This window comes from Callospermophilus lateralis, chromosome 1, assembly GCF_048772815.1.
Source record: "Callospermophilus lateralis isolate mCalLat2 chromosome 1, mCalLat2.hap1, whole genome shotgun sequence".
In the NCBI taxonomy this organism is placed as follows: domain Eukaryota; kingdom Metazoa; phylum Chordata; class Mammalia; order Rodentia; family Sciuridae; genus Callospermophilus; species Callospermophilus lateralis.
This window is the reverse complement of record NC_135305.1, coordinates 3,312,700-3,328,794: the sequence shown is the minus strand read 5'-3', so window position 1 is coordinate 3,328,794 and position 16,095 is coordinate 3,312,700. Positions and strand designations below refer to the sequence as shown.

At 49.3% G+C, this 16,095-nt stretch overlaps 1 protein-coding gene across 2 annotated transcripts; it reads left to right on the top strand.

The window, feature by feature from the left end:
• Nucleotides 1-3,212: 3,212 nt before the first annotated feature.
• Nucleotides 3,213-13,203, top strand: Insig1 (insulin induced gene 1). Of its 2 annotated transcripts, none has more exons than XM_076831419.2 (6): nt 3,213-3,313; nt 3,474-3,864; nt 6,134-6,258; nt 7,582-7,748; nt 8,062-8,161; nt 11,256-13,203. In XM_076831419.2, the coding sequence occupies exons 2-6, from the start codon at nt 3,498-3,500 to the stop codon at nt 11,283-11,285; spliced, it is 789 nt and encodes a 262-aa protein (XP_076687534.2). In that variant the 5' UTR covers nt 3,213-3,313; nt 3,474-3,497; the 3' UTR covers nt 11,286-13,203. The 2 variants fall into 2 exon arrangements, with proteins under 2 accessions (XP_076687534.2, XP_076687524.2); XM_076831409.2 differs by lacking the exon at nt 11,256-13,203 and adding an exon at nt 9,491-9,644.
• The last annotated feature ends 2,892 nt before the right edge of the window (nt 13,204-16,095 follow it).

Sequence of the window (16,095 nt, the reverse complement as noted above, 5' to 3'; positions counted from 1 at the left end):
GCTGCCTCCTGGTGGCAGGTGGCAGTGTGACTGTGTTACCAGTAGAAATCAGGATTGGGTCCATGTTCCACAGAGATGAAGCAGGAACACGGCGATAATCAAGCAGAAATTTATTAAAGAGGAGGTCAAGGTTCAGACATGTAAGAAAGCTCCCAGTGAAGAGCATGGAGGGCAGGAGTGCCACCCGGGGCAGGAGTGCCCCTGGGTGGCCTGACATCCCTTCTTTTAAAGACCCAGGGTGGAAGTTGACTGGCCTCCTTTTAACCTGTCCTTGAGATTTTAATTGTCATGTGGGTGTGCTCAGGCTGAATTGCATGGTTGTCTTTTTTTTTTTTTTTTTTTGTAAGAATGGAGTCTTTTTTCCCTTTTGGGAAATAGATGTTGCTTGACGAGTTGGAGCACATCAAATGGTGGAGCATGGCTCCAACAGTGGTCCTGACAGGGTCCTCCTTATGGACCTCACCACTTTCCTGCCTGCCTGTTTCCCTGCCTCATTGTGACTGTGCTGTCTTTGCAGAGCTTCAGCAGCTCCGGGGCACCACCTAGCACTCACCCTTTCTGCTGCCACACTCCACTTCCCCTCACACAGACTCAGCAAGTCAGCTCACACAGCCAGCATGAGGAATACTACACTGCTGTGAAAAATGATGACAGGATCATTTCATACCTGCCTGGGTGGCTAGGATCAGGAAAGTCAAATAAGAAGTGTTGGAGAAATCAGAGGCCTCAGGTGCTGCTGGTGGGGATGTAAAACGATGCTGCTGCCTGGGAAGAATCGAGCAGCTCCTCATGTGATTACACATGGCTTCCAACTGACTCACTTCCAAGTGACCCCAGTCATTCCATCCAAGAGGAATGACAATGCACACAGCCTGTGCAGGTGTGCTTATAGCGGCATTATTCATAACAGCCAGAAAGCAAACAACCCAGATATCCACCAGGTAAGTAAAATGCGGTATATCCATACGATGGAACATTATTCACCCCTAAGAAGGAATAAAGTACTAGCACGTGCTGCAACAGGGTGTGTCCTGAAATCATTGGGCTAAAAGCCAATCACAAAAAACCACATATAATATGACCCCATTCATGTGAAAGTCCAGAACAGGAAACCTATAGAGACAGAAAGTAGGTGAATGGTTGCCTGGGGCTGGGATAGAGGTGCAGGAGTGACAGTGACTATGGTGATGGTTGCACACTTCTATGAATAAAATAAAAATCACTGGATTGTCCACTTTAACTGGGTGAATAGTGCTGTATATAAATTGGATTTCAATAAAATTGTCAAAAATGATGCTATACTGTATATTGATTGACTCTGAGATGTCTGTGGCCACTTAAGAACTAGTGTCATCACATATAAAGTATGATATGATCCTATTTTTAAAAAACACATATTTATACATAGGAAGAATATCTGGGGATACATTCCTACCTCCAAATGTTAACAGGTGGTAGCATTATCAATGATTCTTTTAAAAAATTCTCTCCATATTTTCCAAATGTTTAAAAATGAATGTGATGCTTTTATATTAAAAATAATATATTAGTCACCTACCTAATTACATATTCATTAACATTATAAGGGGGAAAATGGCAGGAATACTGACTAAAGGCAAGTCAATTGCTCAATGCATGCTCTGTGTGGAAGGCAAGGGGGCCATTCTGGCCAGCCCTTCAGTCCCCGGAGTTAAGCACCTGGGGAAATGTACCAAAGCCAGAGTCTCCCTTGATTCCATGATGGCTCTGTACCCCTGGGGCTTACCAGGCTGCTCTCCAGGGATTTGGGGAGAAGGGATGGCAAGGTGGTTAGTCCATCAACAAAGTGAACTCCCCTGCAGTAGCAGCACATCAGAATACCCAGGAACACATTCTCTGAGTGTTTAACCTGGAGCGACTGATAGCTGGGCAGAATGGCCCCTTCTCTTCTAAGCAGAGTTTGCATCTAGTAGAGAAATTAAATCACTAGAATAGCCTCACTTGGAGATAAGTCAATTTCAAACCTGTGTTTAAATATAGTTTCTGATGGTGAGGCTGGTCTCCATAAGTCCATTCAAACTCTTCCACCGTCACTAACCTCCATGGCCTTCATTTATGAGGGCACACTGACACACTCAGCCTGAGATTAGGAGCCCCAACAGCCCTTGAAGGAACCCACAGAAACTGCCCCCAGGTATCCCTCCACAATGCTGAAGGGCATTTTGGTGTGTGCATTGGAGCAGCCACAAGGTCTAGGGCCCCAGGAGGTCCCAGAGTTCAGGTCCTGGGCTCCTATAGTCCAGGTGCAGATGAGAGGAGGGGCAGGGGAGTGGGGAGTCAGGGTGGTTTCAACCCGGATGTGGGTAGGCTAGCTGAAGAACTGGACGGCCTCTTTTCTTTTCGCACTGGGCACAAGCAACATGGAAACGCATACAATGTCCTAAGCTGTGCACCTGAACGTAAGTGATGTTACAATAGAAAGAAACATCTGGACTGTTCCTGGGAGGGCCTGCGGCCAGGCAGAATGGCACGAGCAAAAGAGATCCAAGTGCGACTTGGCACCCTGGGAGGTGAGGGCCTGTGCAGCTCACTGGGCCTCGCAGACCTGGATAACCCGGCTACAGGAGGCCGCCCTGCTGATGACCGGCATCCCAGCCCGCGGGTTTCGGGACGGGACGCGTGCCCGGCTTTAGGGCCAGGCTGCCACGTCCGCGCACCGCCCCATCAGCAGCTCGGTTCCCCACGGCGTCTCCCAGCTCGCGCCCAGGGACCGGCAGCTGCTGGCGGGGACGGAGCCGGCTCCTGGAGGTGTCCACGGGGCGCTCTGGCTCTCGGCACCAGCCGCGGAGGTCCTATCCGCTGACAGCTGGGCAGCTTTTCCGATTTTGCTGTCGAGACGCACAGCGCTCGGGTCTACGCGGAAACGTGCGTGCACAACCTTCGCGCGGGAGCCGGGGCCGGGGCGGCGGAGCCCGCGCTCCCTCCCGCGGGACCGCGCTCCTGCCCGAGCGCGCGTGCCGGACGCGGGTCGCGGTGGCGTGTGCGCACGTCATATGGGCCGCCCGCCTCTCATTGGCTGCGGCCGCCTCACCAGACCCAGTGCGGACGGGCACGCGGGCGGGGCGGGGCCAGGCGAGGCCACGCCCCTGGGCGGTGCGGGCGGGCGGCGGGTAGGCCGGGCTGGGTCACGTGGTGTGGGGCCGTGGCCCACCTTATAAGCCGCGCGCCCGCCCGGCGCCGCGGCCGCACTTGGGCCGTCCCGGGCGCGCCGCCTCCTCTGCCGCTGCCCCGCCTCCTCTTGCCGCTCGCGGGTCGTGGCGGGTGCCCCTCGCAGGTAAGCGAGCGCGGGGCCGGGGGCACCGGGGCCGGGGCGGGCCGGCTCTGCGCGGGACGCCGGCGGGGCGGGGCCGGGCGCGGGGCGGGCGGGGGCCCGCGGCTGGCCTTTGTCTCCCCGGCGCGAGCGCCGCGGTGACTTCTGCGCGTCCTTCTTGCAGGAGCCCTCCGCGCGGCGGGCACCGATGCCCAGGCTGCACGACCACTTCTGGAGCTGCCCCTGTGCCGGCGCCGCGAGGCGCCCGAGCCCCCAGAGAGCCCGCGCCGCGAAGCCGGTGGCCGAGCTCCGAGACATGAGCGCCCCCGTGGCCCAGGCCGCGGGCGCAGACCCCTCGCCTAGGGGCCCGCGGGCCGGGGCGAGCGGCCGCGCCAACAGCTGGCACCATGACCTGGTGCAAAGGAGCCTCGTGCTCTTCTCGGTCGGGGTCGTGCTGGCCCTGGTGCTCAACCTGCTGCAGATCCAGAGGAATGTCACGCTCTTCCCCGACGAAGTCATCGCCACCATCTTCTCCTCCGCCTGGTGGGTGCCCCCGTGTTGCGGGACGGCGGCGGGTGAGTGCCCTTCTTGTTCTTGTGGGGCAGAACTGGAGATATCCCTTCTGTCAGAGTCGCTTTGGGCCATAAGGAACGTGTATTTGAAAATGGAACCACCCACAGATAAAAACTGGGCATCCCGTGTTGTGTTTAGGGAAAGGAAAGGGACCGGACAGAGTAGGGAGTCCCCGATGCTGGCCAAGATAACAGCTCTGAAGTTTGAGGAACCAGTGATGGAGATGAGGTCAGGAGATAATTGGCTGTTTGAGCAAACGCTGGCCCGGATAGAGGAGTCCCAGCCCTCTAGTGTCCAGGCTAACCGGGAGCAGCTGTCACCCAGAGCTACCGCCGCAGGATTGGCCGCCTGGAGAACTGGTGAGGCAGTGCTGCCAGGCTATTGGCTGTCCCAGCAAACATGCTACCCTGCTGGACAACTGAAAACAAACCCTCACGTGCTCAGGAGGCGGTTGCCAAGGGAGCAGCTTCCCAGCACTTCCTTCTGCAGATGGCCCTGTGCCTGGCCTGGAGCCAAGGCACCACCGGTAACACCCCCTCCCACCAAGGGCACAAGAGAGGCCCTCCTTGAGAGTTTAGATTTTGGCACACCTAACCCGTCACAGAGACATTTTGGAACCCAACATGGGCCAGTTAGTGTGAACTGCCATTTTTGTTTTGTTTTGTTAGAAAAATTTCTTAGTTATCATTTAGCAAGTTTGTAAAATGGTGAATGATTGTGGCCCAGCCAGTCATTTAACATTCCTCTAGCCATGGAGCATCTGTTTATTGAAGACACTTGCAGATACTTTCTGCAGCCTCACTCTGCAAGCTGTTGAACTATGAAAGTGAGCAGAGCCAGCCCTGTCCTGAGGCGGTGGGGAAAACAAACTCGCTCTGAGTAACTCAGAACAGCAGGAACAGCATCGTGGGTGCTTTGTAGCTGACTTTTATTGACAGCTTCCTTAGGCTTTATAAGCTATGGCTCCATTTTACAGACTGGGAAGCTGAGTCACAGTTAAGTATAATGTCCAGTGTACTGGCTGCCACAGGTATTAAGCCCTCTGCTCCGAAGGCTCAGTACAAGGGCAAAAGTGTTGTGGAGCTGTTTGTTTCAGCAAGGCATGACACTGCCAAGTTTTCATCTGAGTTTCAGAAAGGTGGGATCCTGCTGTTCTCTAAACCTTTAAGGTATGGCTATACTAATTGAAGGTCCTTTTTGAAGAAAACCATGTTCCATATACATTTGACTAGTAGTTTCTTTGACCCAAAAGCTTGATCTTCAAAATGAAATTTGAATTTGTAATTGAATCTTCACGAGTTCCAGGAGTATCTGAAATGGTTTCTCATGTTCTTATCTGAATGTTTAGTTGAACCTACATCTCTTCACTGTGGAAGAACCTAAAAGCCTGAGATTTTCATGACAAGGGAAATGACAGCCTGTCTCCTGAGTTCCCATGCTTGGATGTGGTTTGCTCGTGAACTCTTTGTCCCACAGTGCCACCCTGGCAGACCCATGTCCCGGGTGGACTGGGAGTTTGTTCATCCCCCTCCTTTGTTTGTGCATGCTGCTTCTCTTCTGGTATGCCAGACCTTCCCATTGTCCAGGAGCTAAGATCCCAAGCTCAGGGATCTCTTCCTGCTCTGCCCTTCAGTTACATAATCATCAGCATTTCACACATGAGAAAACAAACACCAGGAGCCACGTCCATACAACTGGGACTAGCAGCTGAGTTTCCTCTTTATGGGCCTGTACTTTCCACAGCTTGGGACTTAGGCCCATGGCAGCCAAAGAAACCAGAGTGTGATGGCCTTACATGCACAGTAGCCTCAGTCTCCTAGAGTAACCACAAGAGCCCCTTAAAACTTGAGTTCACTGTTCCTCCATGGGCATGGGACCCAGCTCCAGCACTGGTGGCAGCAGGAGTGTCGAACTGTGATGTGACTTGGGGCCACAAGTGTTCATGGATGCTCACCTCTCCATTGTAAAACGGAGGTGGTATGTAGCCATTTCAGTTTTGTGCTTGAGGCAAACTGAATATTAGATACTGCAAGATTAAATATTATTAATGTGGATGATTTAATCCTCTGCTTTTGATTCATTTCTAGGTTTATTGGGAAGTGTTTAAAAAGCAGTGATTTTTCTTTTTAACTTTTGATTTGGATGGAAAGTACTGTAAACTAAATAGTATGTTATAGCTGACAAACTTCCTAGAAACAGGCCTGGTCTGAGTGTTTCTATTGACCACAGGGAAGCTCCAGTTTTCAGCTGGTGTGTTCTTCCTTTCCACAGCGGTTGTCGGCTTGCTCTACCCGTGTATTGACAGTCACCTTGGGGAGCCCCACAAGTTCAAGAGGGAGTGGGCGAGCGTCATGCGCTGCATTGCCGTCTTCGTTGGCATCAACCATGCCAGCGCCGTATCCTTTCACCCATGTGCTGTGTCTAGAGCATGGTCTGGTGCTGTGTCAAAGCACATCAGGACTTTTATTGAGTATTTAGTATTCATTATCTCATTCAAGTATTTTATTTTAAGGTATATTACATAGTTTTCACTTAGCGGAACTTTTAAGGTGCAAGTTCTAGCGTCCTTTATAGATCAATTCAGGAAACAATTGACATAATACCAGAAGCAGGGTGGATTGCCAGATGCGGAGGCCACACCTATAATACCAGTGGCTTGGGAGGCTGAGGCAGGAGAATTGTAGGTTCAAAGCGAGCCTCAGCAACTTAGTGAGACCTGTCTCAAAATAAAAAATAATAAGGGCTGGAGATGTGTCTTAGTGGCTAAGCACCTTTGAGTTTAGTCCTTAGTAATCCACCCGACCTGCAAAAAGAAGTAAGAGGTCCTCTCTTTCTCAGCAGTTATCATTTAGCTCCTGGGAGTTCATTTTATCAGTTCACTTTATGTGTCTCCTTTGTGTCCTTCCAGCAGATGTGATGGTTCTCCTGGCAAAGAGGACTGCCCCAGGGTGTGGCTGTTGGCACCACATCTCACTAGGAGGTGTCTAAATTTGCCCTTCTGCCCGCAGAAGGCCAAGGCCCCTGGCCTCTGGCACCCACAGGTGTGCTGTGTGCCATGAGCCGTGCATTTCTCAGGAAGGCAGTCCAGAGTTTGCCAGGGAGCCCTTAGGATTTAGGGTTTCTTTAGAGCAAGTTGGAGGGAATGATTTTTAGTGTTGCAGATTCTGAAGTCTATTTTCCCCCTGTTTAATGGTATATAAGAGAGTCCTGGTAAATCAGTTGACAAGCACAGCTGTAGCAGACTGGAGCCTGTTGAGCTGGGTGCCATACTGACTACGTGTCTGCTGTGGACGAGAAGGCCCAGCCTGTTCACTTCAGACTGCTGAGAGGGAGAGAAGGGGAACTGTAGATGGCTTCATAGCAAAATGTTGGCTGGCGGCCAAAATACCACCAGAATTTCATGCATGGCTTTCAGAAAGTTCAGAGAGAGAGAGAGAGAGAGAGTGTGTGTGTGTGTGTGTGTAGGGGGACAGTGCTGGGATGAAACCCAGGGCCTTGAACACGCTAGCCATGCCCTCTACCTCTGAGCCACATTCCCTGCCCAAGAAAGCTCCTTCTTAAAGCTAGGCTTTGCCTGGTGGTCCCGTGAAGATCTAGGGTCTGTTGGCTGTGTGGTTGTCATGGATGGGGAAGATTTATTGGATACTGCACATAGCTCCTATGGTTTTTGATCTTATGGAAAAAGTCATTAAACTTTTCCTTAACTTTGCTGTCACCAGAAGTTGGATTTTGCCAATAATGTCCAGCTGTCTCTGACCTTGGCAGCTCTGTCCCTGGGCCTCTGGTGGACATTTGACCGTTCCAGAAGTGGCCTGGGACTTGGGATCACTATAGCCTTCCTAGCGACTCTGATCACCCAGCTTCTCGTGTACAATGGAGTCTACCAGTAAGTACGTGTCTTCAGGCTACTTGTGTGGACAGAAGGACCCATTATATTTAGGTATTTTCTTGTTTTATTTGGCTTTTGTGCTAAATTACAGATTTAGGTTTGAAATTCTCAAAACGCTGCTTACTCTCAACTCACATACTAAAAGCACACTGTCCGTACTTCCCGTTAAGGAAAACTGCGTCGGGGCAGTGAGATGCGTCATTCCAGTGTTGGCAGTTGGCAGCATTTTTGGCTTCTAGTATCCTCTATCACAGAAGATCTTTGGCCCGGAAGCCAGCGGGTGAGACTGACTGGGCGTTTTTCCTTCCAGGTACACATCCCCAGATTTCCTCTACATCCGCTCCTGGCTCCCGTGTATATTTTTCTCAGGAGGCGTCACAGTGGGAAACATAGGACGGCAGCTGGCCATGGTAAGTCTCCCACATTGGACACTGCCAAGTCTTAGCTGGTAGAGTTGCTGTATGTGGTACATTGTAGTTTGTGCTGATGTGTGTCTAGTTCAGAATCAGTAACAACAATTATTGAGAAAAGATTATGAAAGCGGAAATGATACTTGGGTACTTCTTTACCAAATTATAAGGTTTCTGTATTTTTCGACTCATAATGTCTGTGCTAGAAAGAAACCATTGAGTCCTAGTGCAGCCCTTCGCCTTGCACGGGTGCCTCCCCTCAGCTGTGGACTGACTGTAGCTCAGGCTGGGACAGTGTGCAGACCAGGGGGCAGCCTGGATAGGCGGGCACTGCCCTTCCAGGGGACCTGTGGACTGGGCGGGCTGTCCACCTGCTCTCCAGGAAGAGGAGGAAGTGCCGCTCAGAGCATTTCCCGAGAGTTGGAAAGGCGCGAGAAACCGGGACGATTAGTGGTCACCTTCAGGAGGTAAAAACTGGCATTTGAACACTTCAGTTAAAGCAAATGGGGACATTCAACTGTTATTTCAGATGACTTTGACTCAAGGGCTTAAGTACAGTGAACTAAAAAAAGCAACTAGAACCATTGTTCTCAGAGATAAACTCTGGCTTTCTCAAAACTTATCTTGGTGCTTTATGCTGTTTTTGGAATGGTACGTTTATCTATATGAGCTGATGGCCATTCCTGAGGAGCTGAACTTGAAGGCTACTTTGTTATTTAACAAAAATAGAAATCGGTTTAAAAACAATAGAATTTGGAGTGTTTTACTGGCTTCTGAGTCTAAAACGTCTCTCTTCTGGTCTGGTTGTTCTCCATTTAGCTGCCAAAACAGAAAGCACTCCATGGAGAAAGCTGTTTCTCACAACCCCTCACGGAGAGTCAGGACTCTGCCTCAGTGAATGCACATAGCCAGCCCCTTCCTTCACCTCAGCACCTGCCTGTGACACCACTGGGCCACTTGTACCCGCTGGTGTTTGGAGATTCTTATTTCAGTAGTCTTGGACAGAGAATTCCTGGGAAGACTTTTGGAATAAGACAGCCAAGCTGACCAGCAGCTGAACAGTAGTCACAGAGTTGGCTGCTGCTTCAGGAAGATGCCCTGGTGCCATATCTGATGGTGAAGGCTTTGAGTCAGTTCTAGGAAATAAGCACTCGGGTAGAGTAGAAGTTTCAGAGTATATACATGTCCTAAACATCTAGAAATTAAGGAGACATTTTAAAAGAGTCGCATAAATGCAAAGTTTTGAAGATAGTCCTACTGAGTGACCCTTGCAATGAGCCTGCTGTGTGTTTCTTGGTCTCTAAAAACGCCTTCCTGTTCTCCTTTAAGAGCATTTGCTACCTGCAAGGACACCTTGCCCAGCAGCTCTCAAGCCCTGTGTCTCCAACGGGCTAGAAGTTTCTTCTATGTGGTATTTTTTGTTATTTTCCCTACAAGCCATTTTCCTTTGGGTCCAAAAATAAAGCTCAAGCATTCGTTCTCAGCCCATGTGTTTAAAAGAAAGTGAGAGTGTTCAGCACTCAGCACCTGTGCTTGCTGTTTGTACTTTGGTCTTTTCTCAAGAATGAGGCTTCAAACTGCTGCCTGTTGGCCACCTACCCCCATCCAGATTGCCTTTCCTGTCCCTGGTTCCTGTTGACCCAGCTCCCGCCACTCAGGATGAGAGCAGTGTGGTTGCCCTTGAGGCTCACATTTACTGGGTACTTGCTGCTATGTGAGATGCCGGGCTGTGCACTTTCCTTGTTAGCTAATTGAGCCCGTGTTACTCAATACTTTAAAGCAGAAATTTTTATTAGCCCATTATAAATGGGGAGCTTTTCACCTATGTGGGTGGATTTGAGCCACACTTCTCATAGGATACCAAATGCCCTTTTAACCTATAGCTCATGACTGTCACTCATCCTCCAAATAAGTCTTAAAAATCTCTTGGTAGCCTAGACACTATGTTGCCATTTAAAATACATTACATTAGGCAGTGCTGATGAAGGTCAAGTCATGATCTGTCTGGCCACCTGCTGTCTTCTCCATAGTCACCTGTGTTCTTACACTAGGGCCAGACCTAACTTTGGTCTCCTGTAGACCATGGATTCTGAATCGTTCCCTGTTGTTTATCAGTCAGTGCATTGGCAGGTGGTAAAATGTGACAGCAGTGTCATTTCTAGGTTACTGGCAAGAACTTGTCCTTTCTTTTCTCTCAGTTGAAGTTTGTTCAGAACCTCCCTCATGTCCCCGTTCATAGTATCTTCTTCAAGTCACCATTGGATAAAAGTCAGGCGCTCCCTAGAGCTGACACATCATTGCCATGCCAAAGCCACCAGGGGTGTTTCCAAGACTCTGTTTCTGACTTATCTCTTCTGTGAGGCAGCCTCAGAGTTTTCTGGCTGAGAATCCTAATGTCTGGTACCCCCTCACCAAGCATGGTGCCTGGGTGGAGGGGGAGGGAGCGGGGTGGAGGGCACTGGATGTAGAGAGAGGCAGTGTGCTGAGCCTCCTCTGCCCTCTGAGCAGCTCTCTGGCCTCAGGAGAACTTTTAGGTCTCTCTGGGTCTGCTCATCAACCAGACGTGGTCCTGTACTGAGGTTTTACATTTTGCCTGCAATGATGATGATCCAGGGGTCTGGTGAGGGTCACGTGAGAAAGGATGGGGGGATGTCATTTGGTGTTCCAAAACCTGACCTGTCCCAGATGTCTGTACTGACAGACCGCTGGCAGGCAGGGCATGCTGGGCATCAGATGCTGGGAGACTGCAGCCTCAAGTGAGCAGGCTGACCTCAAAGGGACAGTCCTTAGCCCCACTTTGGGAGCACCTGTTGCCAAGAGCATCGCCATGCTTCCGCGGTGCTGAGTACACTGGTGCAGCCCTGCTCCTCTTGGTGTCTCACACTCCTACAGCCTCCTGGGAGGGCTCTGGCAGCTCACCCACCTGCAAGGTGGAGCCAGACTGAGTGCAGGTAGCAGGTGGGCACAGGTGGCTGTGGCTGGCAGGTCAAAGGAATTTTTACCTTTCACCTTGTAGGGCCTAAGTAGGATATTTACTCACAGGTTATTTACACACAACACTCAATTTTCTTTTTTTCTTTCTTTTTCCACATAGGGTGTTCCTGAAAAGCCACATAGTGATTGAGCCTTCAAACCCACTGATTCCGAAAAATAAGCAAGATTTGGAAAGAAAACTGTTTTAGTGGGTTGTGATGAAGATTTTTTTCCTAAATACTCTATTTAGATTGGGCTGAGGACAAATGACTCCTGGAAGAAATGTTCACCTAGTCTAGCATAGCAAAGTGGAGACAGTAACTACTTACCTTGAAGTCTTACCTTGACCCACCACACCCACACCTGTCTGCTCTGGAACATCCATGGCAGACTGTGGGCGGGAGTCCAGGCAGGGGCATTGTCCCAAGTATTAGATATCATTCATGTTTTAAAAAACAAGTTGCCATATTTCAAAGCCTTGAACTACAACTTGATTACCAACTGTCAGTTTCGTATCCATGCCCAAAGGAAACAGGTTGATGGTGCTTGACAGATGAAGTATGGTGTAATAGGAATATTTATCCAAAAGATTTTAAAAATAGGGTTGTGTTAAAAAAAAAAAAAAAAAAAGCAGCATGTGTAGGGAGGTGGCTGCCCGAGTGGCTGTCACTGGTGGCACCTGGCCTGGCTCACGTTCAGTGCTGCAGTGACCCACCATGCGGTCACACACCTCTACCTGTCACCAGAGAGCGGACTGCGCTTTTCATTCTGCCGGCAGAATCCTGTGTAGACAATCTTCCTGAGAGCAATGGCAGTAAGAGGTCCTGATTCCACTGTGACGTGGGAGGTTTCACCTCAGCTCACCAAGTTTTTTCCAAAAACCAGAATCCTCTAAGAGTGAATAACTGTCTGCCACGTATTTCAATCTTAGCCAAAATTGTTTGCGTCTTTGTTACTCCAGAGTAGCGAGAACTGTTTTTCTGCAGCCCTATGGAACTTGCAATCTGTGATTGCCTTGTAGAAGAGCACGTCACCGCACTGCACGCGTGGTGTTCTGAATGCTGGGTGACGGCTGGGAGCACAGTGTATTCGTGTAATGGCATAGACCATATCAGACCTGATTTGCAAGTATTGGGTCTCAAACTTCAAGTGCAATGTATATGAAAACCAATCTGAGCCTTGTATCCTCTTAAATATTTATTTTTTTTTTAATGTGGGATGTTCAAGAGAAGGGTTCTCCATGCATTTCAGTGCGCACCGCGGCCGAGCTCAGCAGCGCTTCCCGGCGTGAAGTCTCTTCACTAGACCCTTCGCTGAGCCCTCGTCCTCTGACATACTCCGGTTTTGTGGGTTTAGTAATTTTTACTTACCAATTTACCTTTTTTGTATTTTGCAACCTAAGTGTTTGGTTTGTTTGAGTTCTGTGGTAGTGAGTGGCTGCAAGACCCCTTTAGAAGAGAAGCTACAGCAGGAGGGGCGTGGGCTCACGGCCTAGGACAGGCATGCTTGGTTTCATTCATGTGCTGATCCTCATGGGCTCCTTCTGTTTATTTTGTTTTGAGGAAAATGTCTTGGAGTAAATTCTAGGTTTCTGAAGCTAATTTGTTTTAGAGGAATTTTGTTTAAAAGCAAATGGACCATTCTGAACTTTGGAATGATCCCTTATACATTTTATGAAATTGAAAACAAATGATTAGTTATATGAAAACATTTTTCAATGAAGTTGTCAGCATTTTATGCAAACCAGAGTTACTAGATGAAAGAAGTAAGTGAATCTTTAAAATATACTTGATCATGTATAAACAATAAGTATTTTTTCTCTTCAACTGGAAATAAATCTCTTAGAAATGATGTAGCCAAAAAATGTGAATCTGAAGATTTTTTTTGCCAATAGTTTATAGCAGATATATTGAACCAAAGTGATTTGAATTTGTAAAAATGTAAAATAGTATGAACACAACTTGCACTATGCCATATTTGAACATCTAGTGAGATTCACATTCATACTGTTTTCAACATTGTGTTCCTTTTGCATTCATTTTTTACTTTTATTAAAGGTTCAAAACCAACTATTGTATTTATGGGTTCTTTTTTTAAAAAAAAAAAAAAAAAGAGGGATTCATATCTTGTCTAGGTGTCAGAATTTGAAATGGAAGGCTCTTTTATGGGTCTTTAGACTTTATGGAATCCCGGCATAAACTGTGGGTATGTTTCTGAACCCACCGCATTCCCCTCTCCACTGGTGCCCCTTCTCATCTGGGGATTAGAAGTGGGTGGTCTGACACAAGGGCACTTGCTCTGACTCCGGGCTCCTTGCTCCTGGTGGCTTGCTCTTGGAGCAAGAGACAGGTGGGATCTCTGCAGCTGCAAATCTTTCCAGAAAAGCAACTGTGTAGCCTCCCAGAACATTTGCACAACCTCCTGGGGATGTAGCCCAGGCTTTGTGCCTGCTAGGCCAGCAGGACCCTTGAGCCACACCCAGCTGTGCTCTACACATGCAAGACAGCTGGTCCAGGTGATGCTGCACACATTTCCCTCTCTACCTCTGTAGACTCCACCTTTTTGCCTGAGAGGAATCTAGTCCTAAGGACGGTGACTCAAACAGAGAAGGCCCACTTTGAGCACATCTGAACCTGTGTTTTAGAAGTTAAAAGTTTCTTGAAACTTTTCTGGTCTTTGAGCAAATAATTAAATTATGGAAAGTGAGGCACATGGTCCCCAAGGGACTCTGCTTTGCTCCTTATGTTGTATGAGCAAAAGCTGGGTCAATAGGCTCACGGTTGGCTGATGGGCAACTTTACTTAGCCAGCATTCAAAGGCACCATGGTCACACGTAAGGACTTGGAAGACTCCACTGAGTCTAATCAAATCATTCCGTGGCCTGCAGCGTCCCCATTCTTGAATTATTAGTTGCCTGTATCTTAGTAGAAATGATACAAGAAAGAGGGACCATGTAAAATTTAAACTTGCCTTTTCTCCTTCACATTGAAGTAGACAACCTGCCCATTTCCTGAGTCTCAGATAGTCTAAGATAGGTTAGTATTGTAAAATCTCAACGAAATACTACAGTCTGGCCTCAGCAGATGTGCATTGAGAAGCTGGCTGTGCTGAGCTAATTCACCACTGTGCTTGAACTTGGAGGGAGGTGGGCTTGTAACCAGGGAATCTGCCACCAGAGAGGCTCTGTTGACCCCCAAATGGAGAGAAATATATGCAAAGAAAGGTAAGAAAAGTGGAGGGTGAGAAATCTTGAGTCCTGATACCTGAACTCAGTGCTCCATGGATTTTCTCTGTAAATCTTCGTAAGATTCATACCAGAATTTCTTAACATTTATGAAAACACCTACTAGTACCTGGCACAAGAGAAACTGTTAGTTTTTCTTCTTACCCTGAAATAATGCCGTTTGATGGCCTTTCCCACCGTAGATCTGTTGTAATGGAAAGGAAAAGGTGCAGGATGTGACAAGTGGCTTCTCATTGCCACTTTTGCTTCCTAGGGTTTCTGGGTGCCATGACCCCTTCCTCCCACCTATCTCTTCAGTTTTTGTTGGGTCCCAGGCTCTGCACATCCCCAAGTTCAGGAACATAAGGATGAAAATTTCACATCACGTCTGGAGGAGTGGTTTTCTAGCTCTGCACATTTTCCTGTCTTGGCACGTTTTTCACTGAGAGTTGTTTCTTCCCACAGCCCTGGAACTCCACCAGACGACCATCCCTCACTCTGCTGTCACACGCAATCTCCCATGGCCTCCTTGGGCTGCAGGTTTGTCACCGTCTCTCACCAAGGTCCCCGGCACTCTGCAGCCTTGCCAGGGAGGCAGTGGTACCTTTTCTTATCCTGTTCTGGTGCCCAGACACAGAGCCATGCTGTGTGCTGGGTGCCTGGGTAGGGCCTGGTAGGAATCACCTGGTCACCAGGGAGATGCAGGCGTGTGTCTGGAGACTTCAAGCTCTCCTGGGGCACTGTTTCTGAGCATCTTAGTAACCCCAACCTTCCCCATATTCGATATTTAAAAGAAAGGCATGAACAAAGCAAGGAAAGAATACAATGAAGGAAGGGAGGGAGGGGCTGAGTCCGCTGTCCAGGACTCGGAGGCTGGGCATTATCAAAACCGTTTTTAACATAAAATAGCCATAGTCTCAAGCCCAGTACCCGACAAGATTTGGCTGTTAAGAGCGTGGAGAGGCCTGAGGCCCCGGATGGTGCAGCTGGTCGGGGAAGCTCCCTGCCACACGGTGCTGGCCTCCAGCTTCTCTCCTCAGTGGAGGTCCTTTGTCTGAGACCTTGATCTTCACCCTATGTGCGGGTTAAGTTTTGTGTCTCAGAATGTCACCTTATTTCATAGGGCATCGAGGCCAGGCACTGCCCGCACAAGGCATCTGGGCCCATCTGCTTCCGGGAGAGCAGGCAGAGCAGTGCTGGGCCATGTGGTGACTCTGGGCAGGTGGCGTGAGAAGCCGCTCCAGAGCAGCCCAGCAGACAGGGCGACTCTGCCTGGGCTCTTCGACCCCCAGCAGTAGCAGGCTCCCCGGGAGGTATGTCCTGGGGTGAACTGTGGGTCGTGTCACTTCCCCACCCCAGAGTTGCCACAGAAACAGTGAGTCCCCAGCTCAGAGCTTCAGCAGGTCCAGAAAGGGCAGGAGTAGCCAGGTGTGGGTGCTGAGCAGGCCTGCACAGGACATTTCAGCCACCAGTCAGGCACCTGAGGGACAGTGAGTTTGAGCCGGAGGTAAGAGTGTCCACCACAGACCAAGGACCTCGCTTCTCGCACAACAGCACTATACAGCCAGCCACATGCTGTTGTCTGCAAAGGCCGTAGTGAGAAGCCTGCAGAAGCTTTGATCGGCACAGCTGCACAGGAAGACGGGGGACAACAGCTTCAGCCCATCTTCAGGGGCCAACAATGACTTTGAGGCCTTATAGGAAGGGGGATGAGGGCAAGGGCTGAGGGTTTGCTTGC

Coding starts and splice junctions, on each gene's coding strand:
- Insig1 (XM_076831409.2), top strand. CDS start 3,498: ATGCCCAGGCTGCACGACCACTTCTGGAGCTGCCCCTGTGCCGGCGCC. Junction 6,259..7,581: donor GCATCAACCATGCCAGCGCC/GTATCCTTTCAC, acceptor TGCTGTCACCAG/AAGTTGGATTTTGCCAATAA. Junction 7,749..8,061: donor GTGTACAATGGAGTCTACCA/GTAAGTACGTGT, acceptor TTTTCCTTCCAG/GTACACATCCCCAGATTTCC.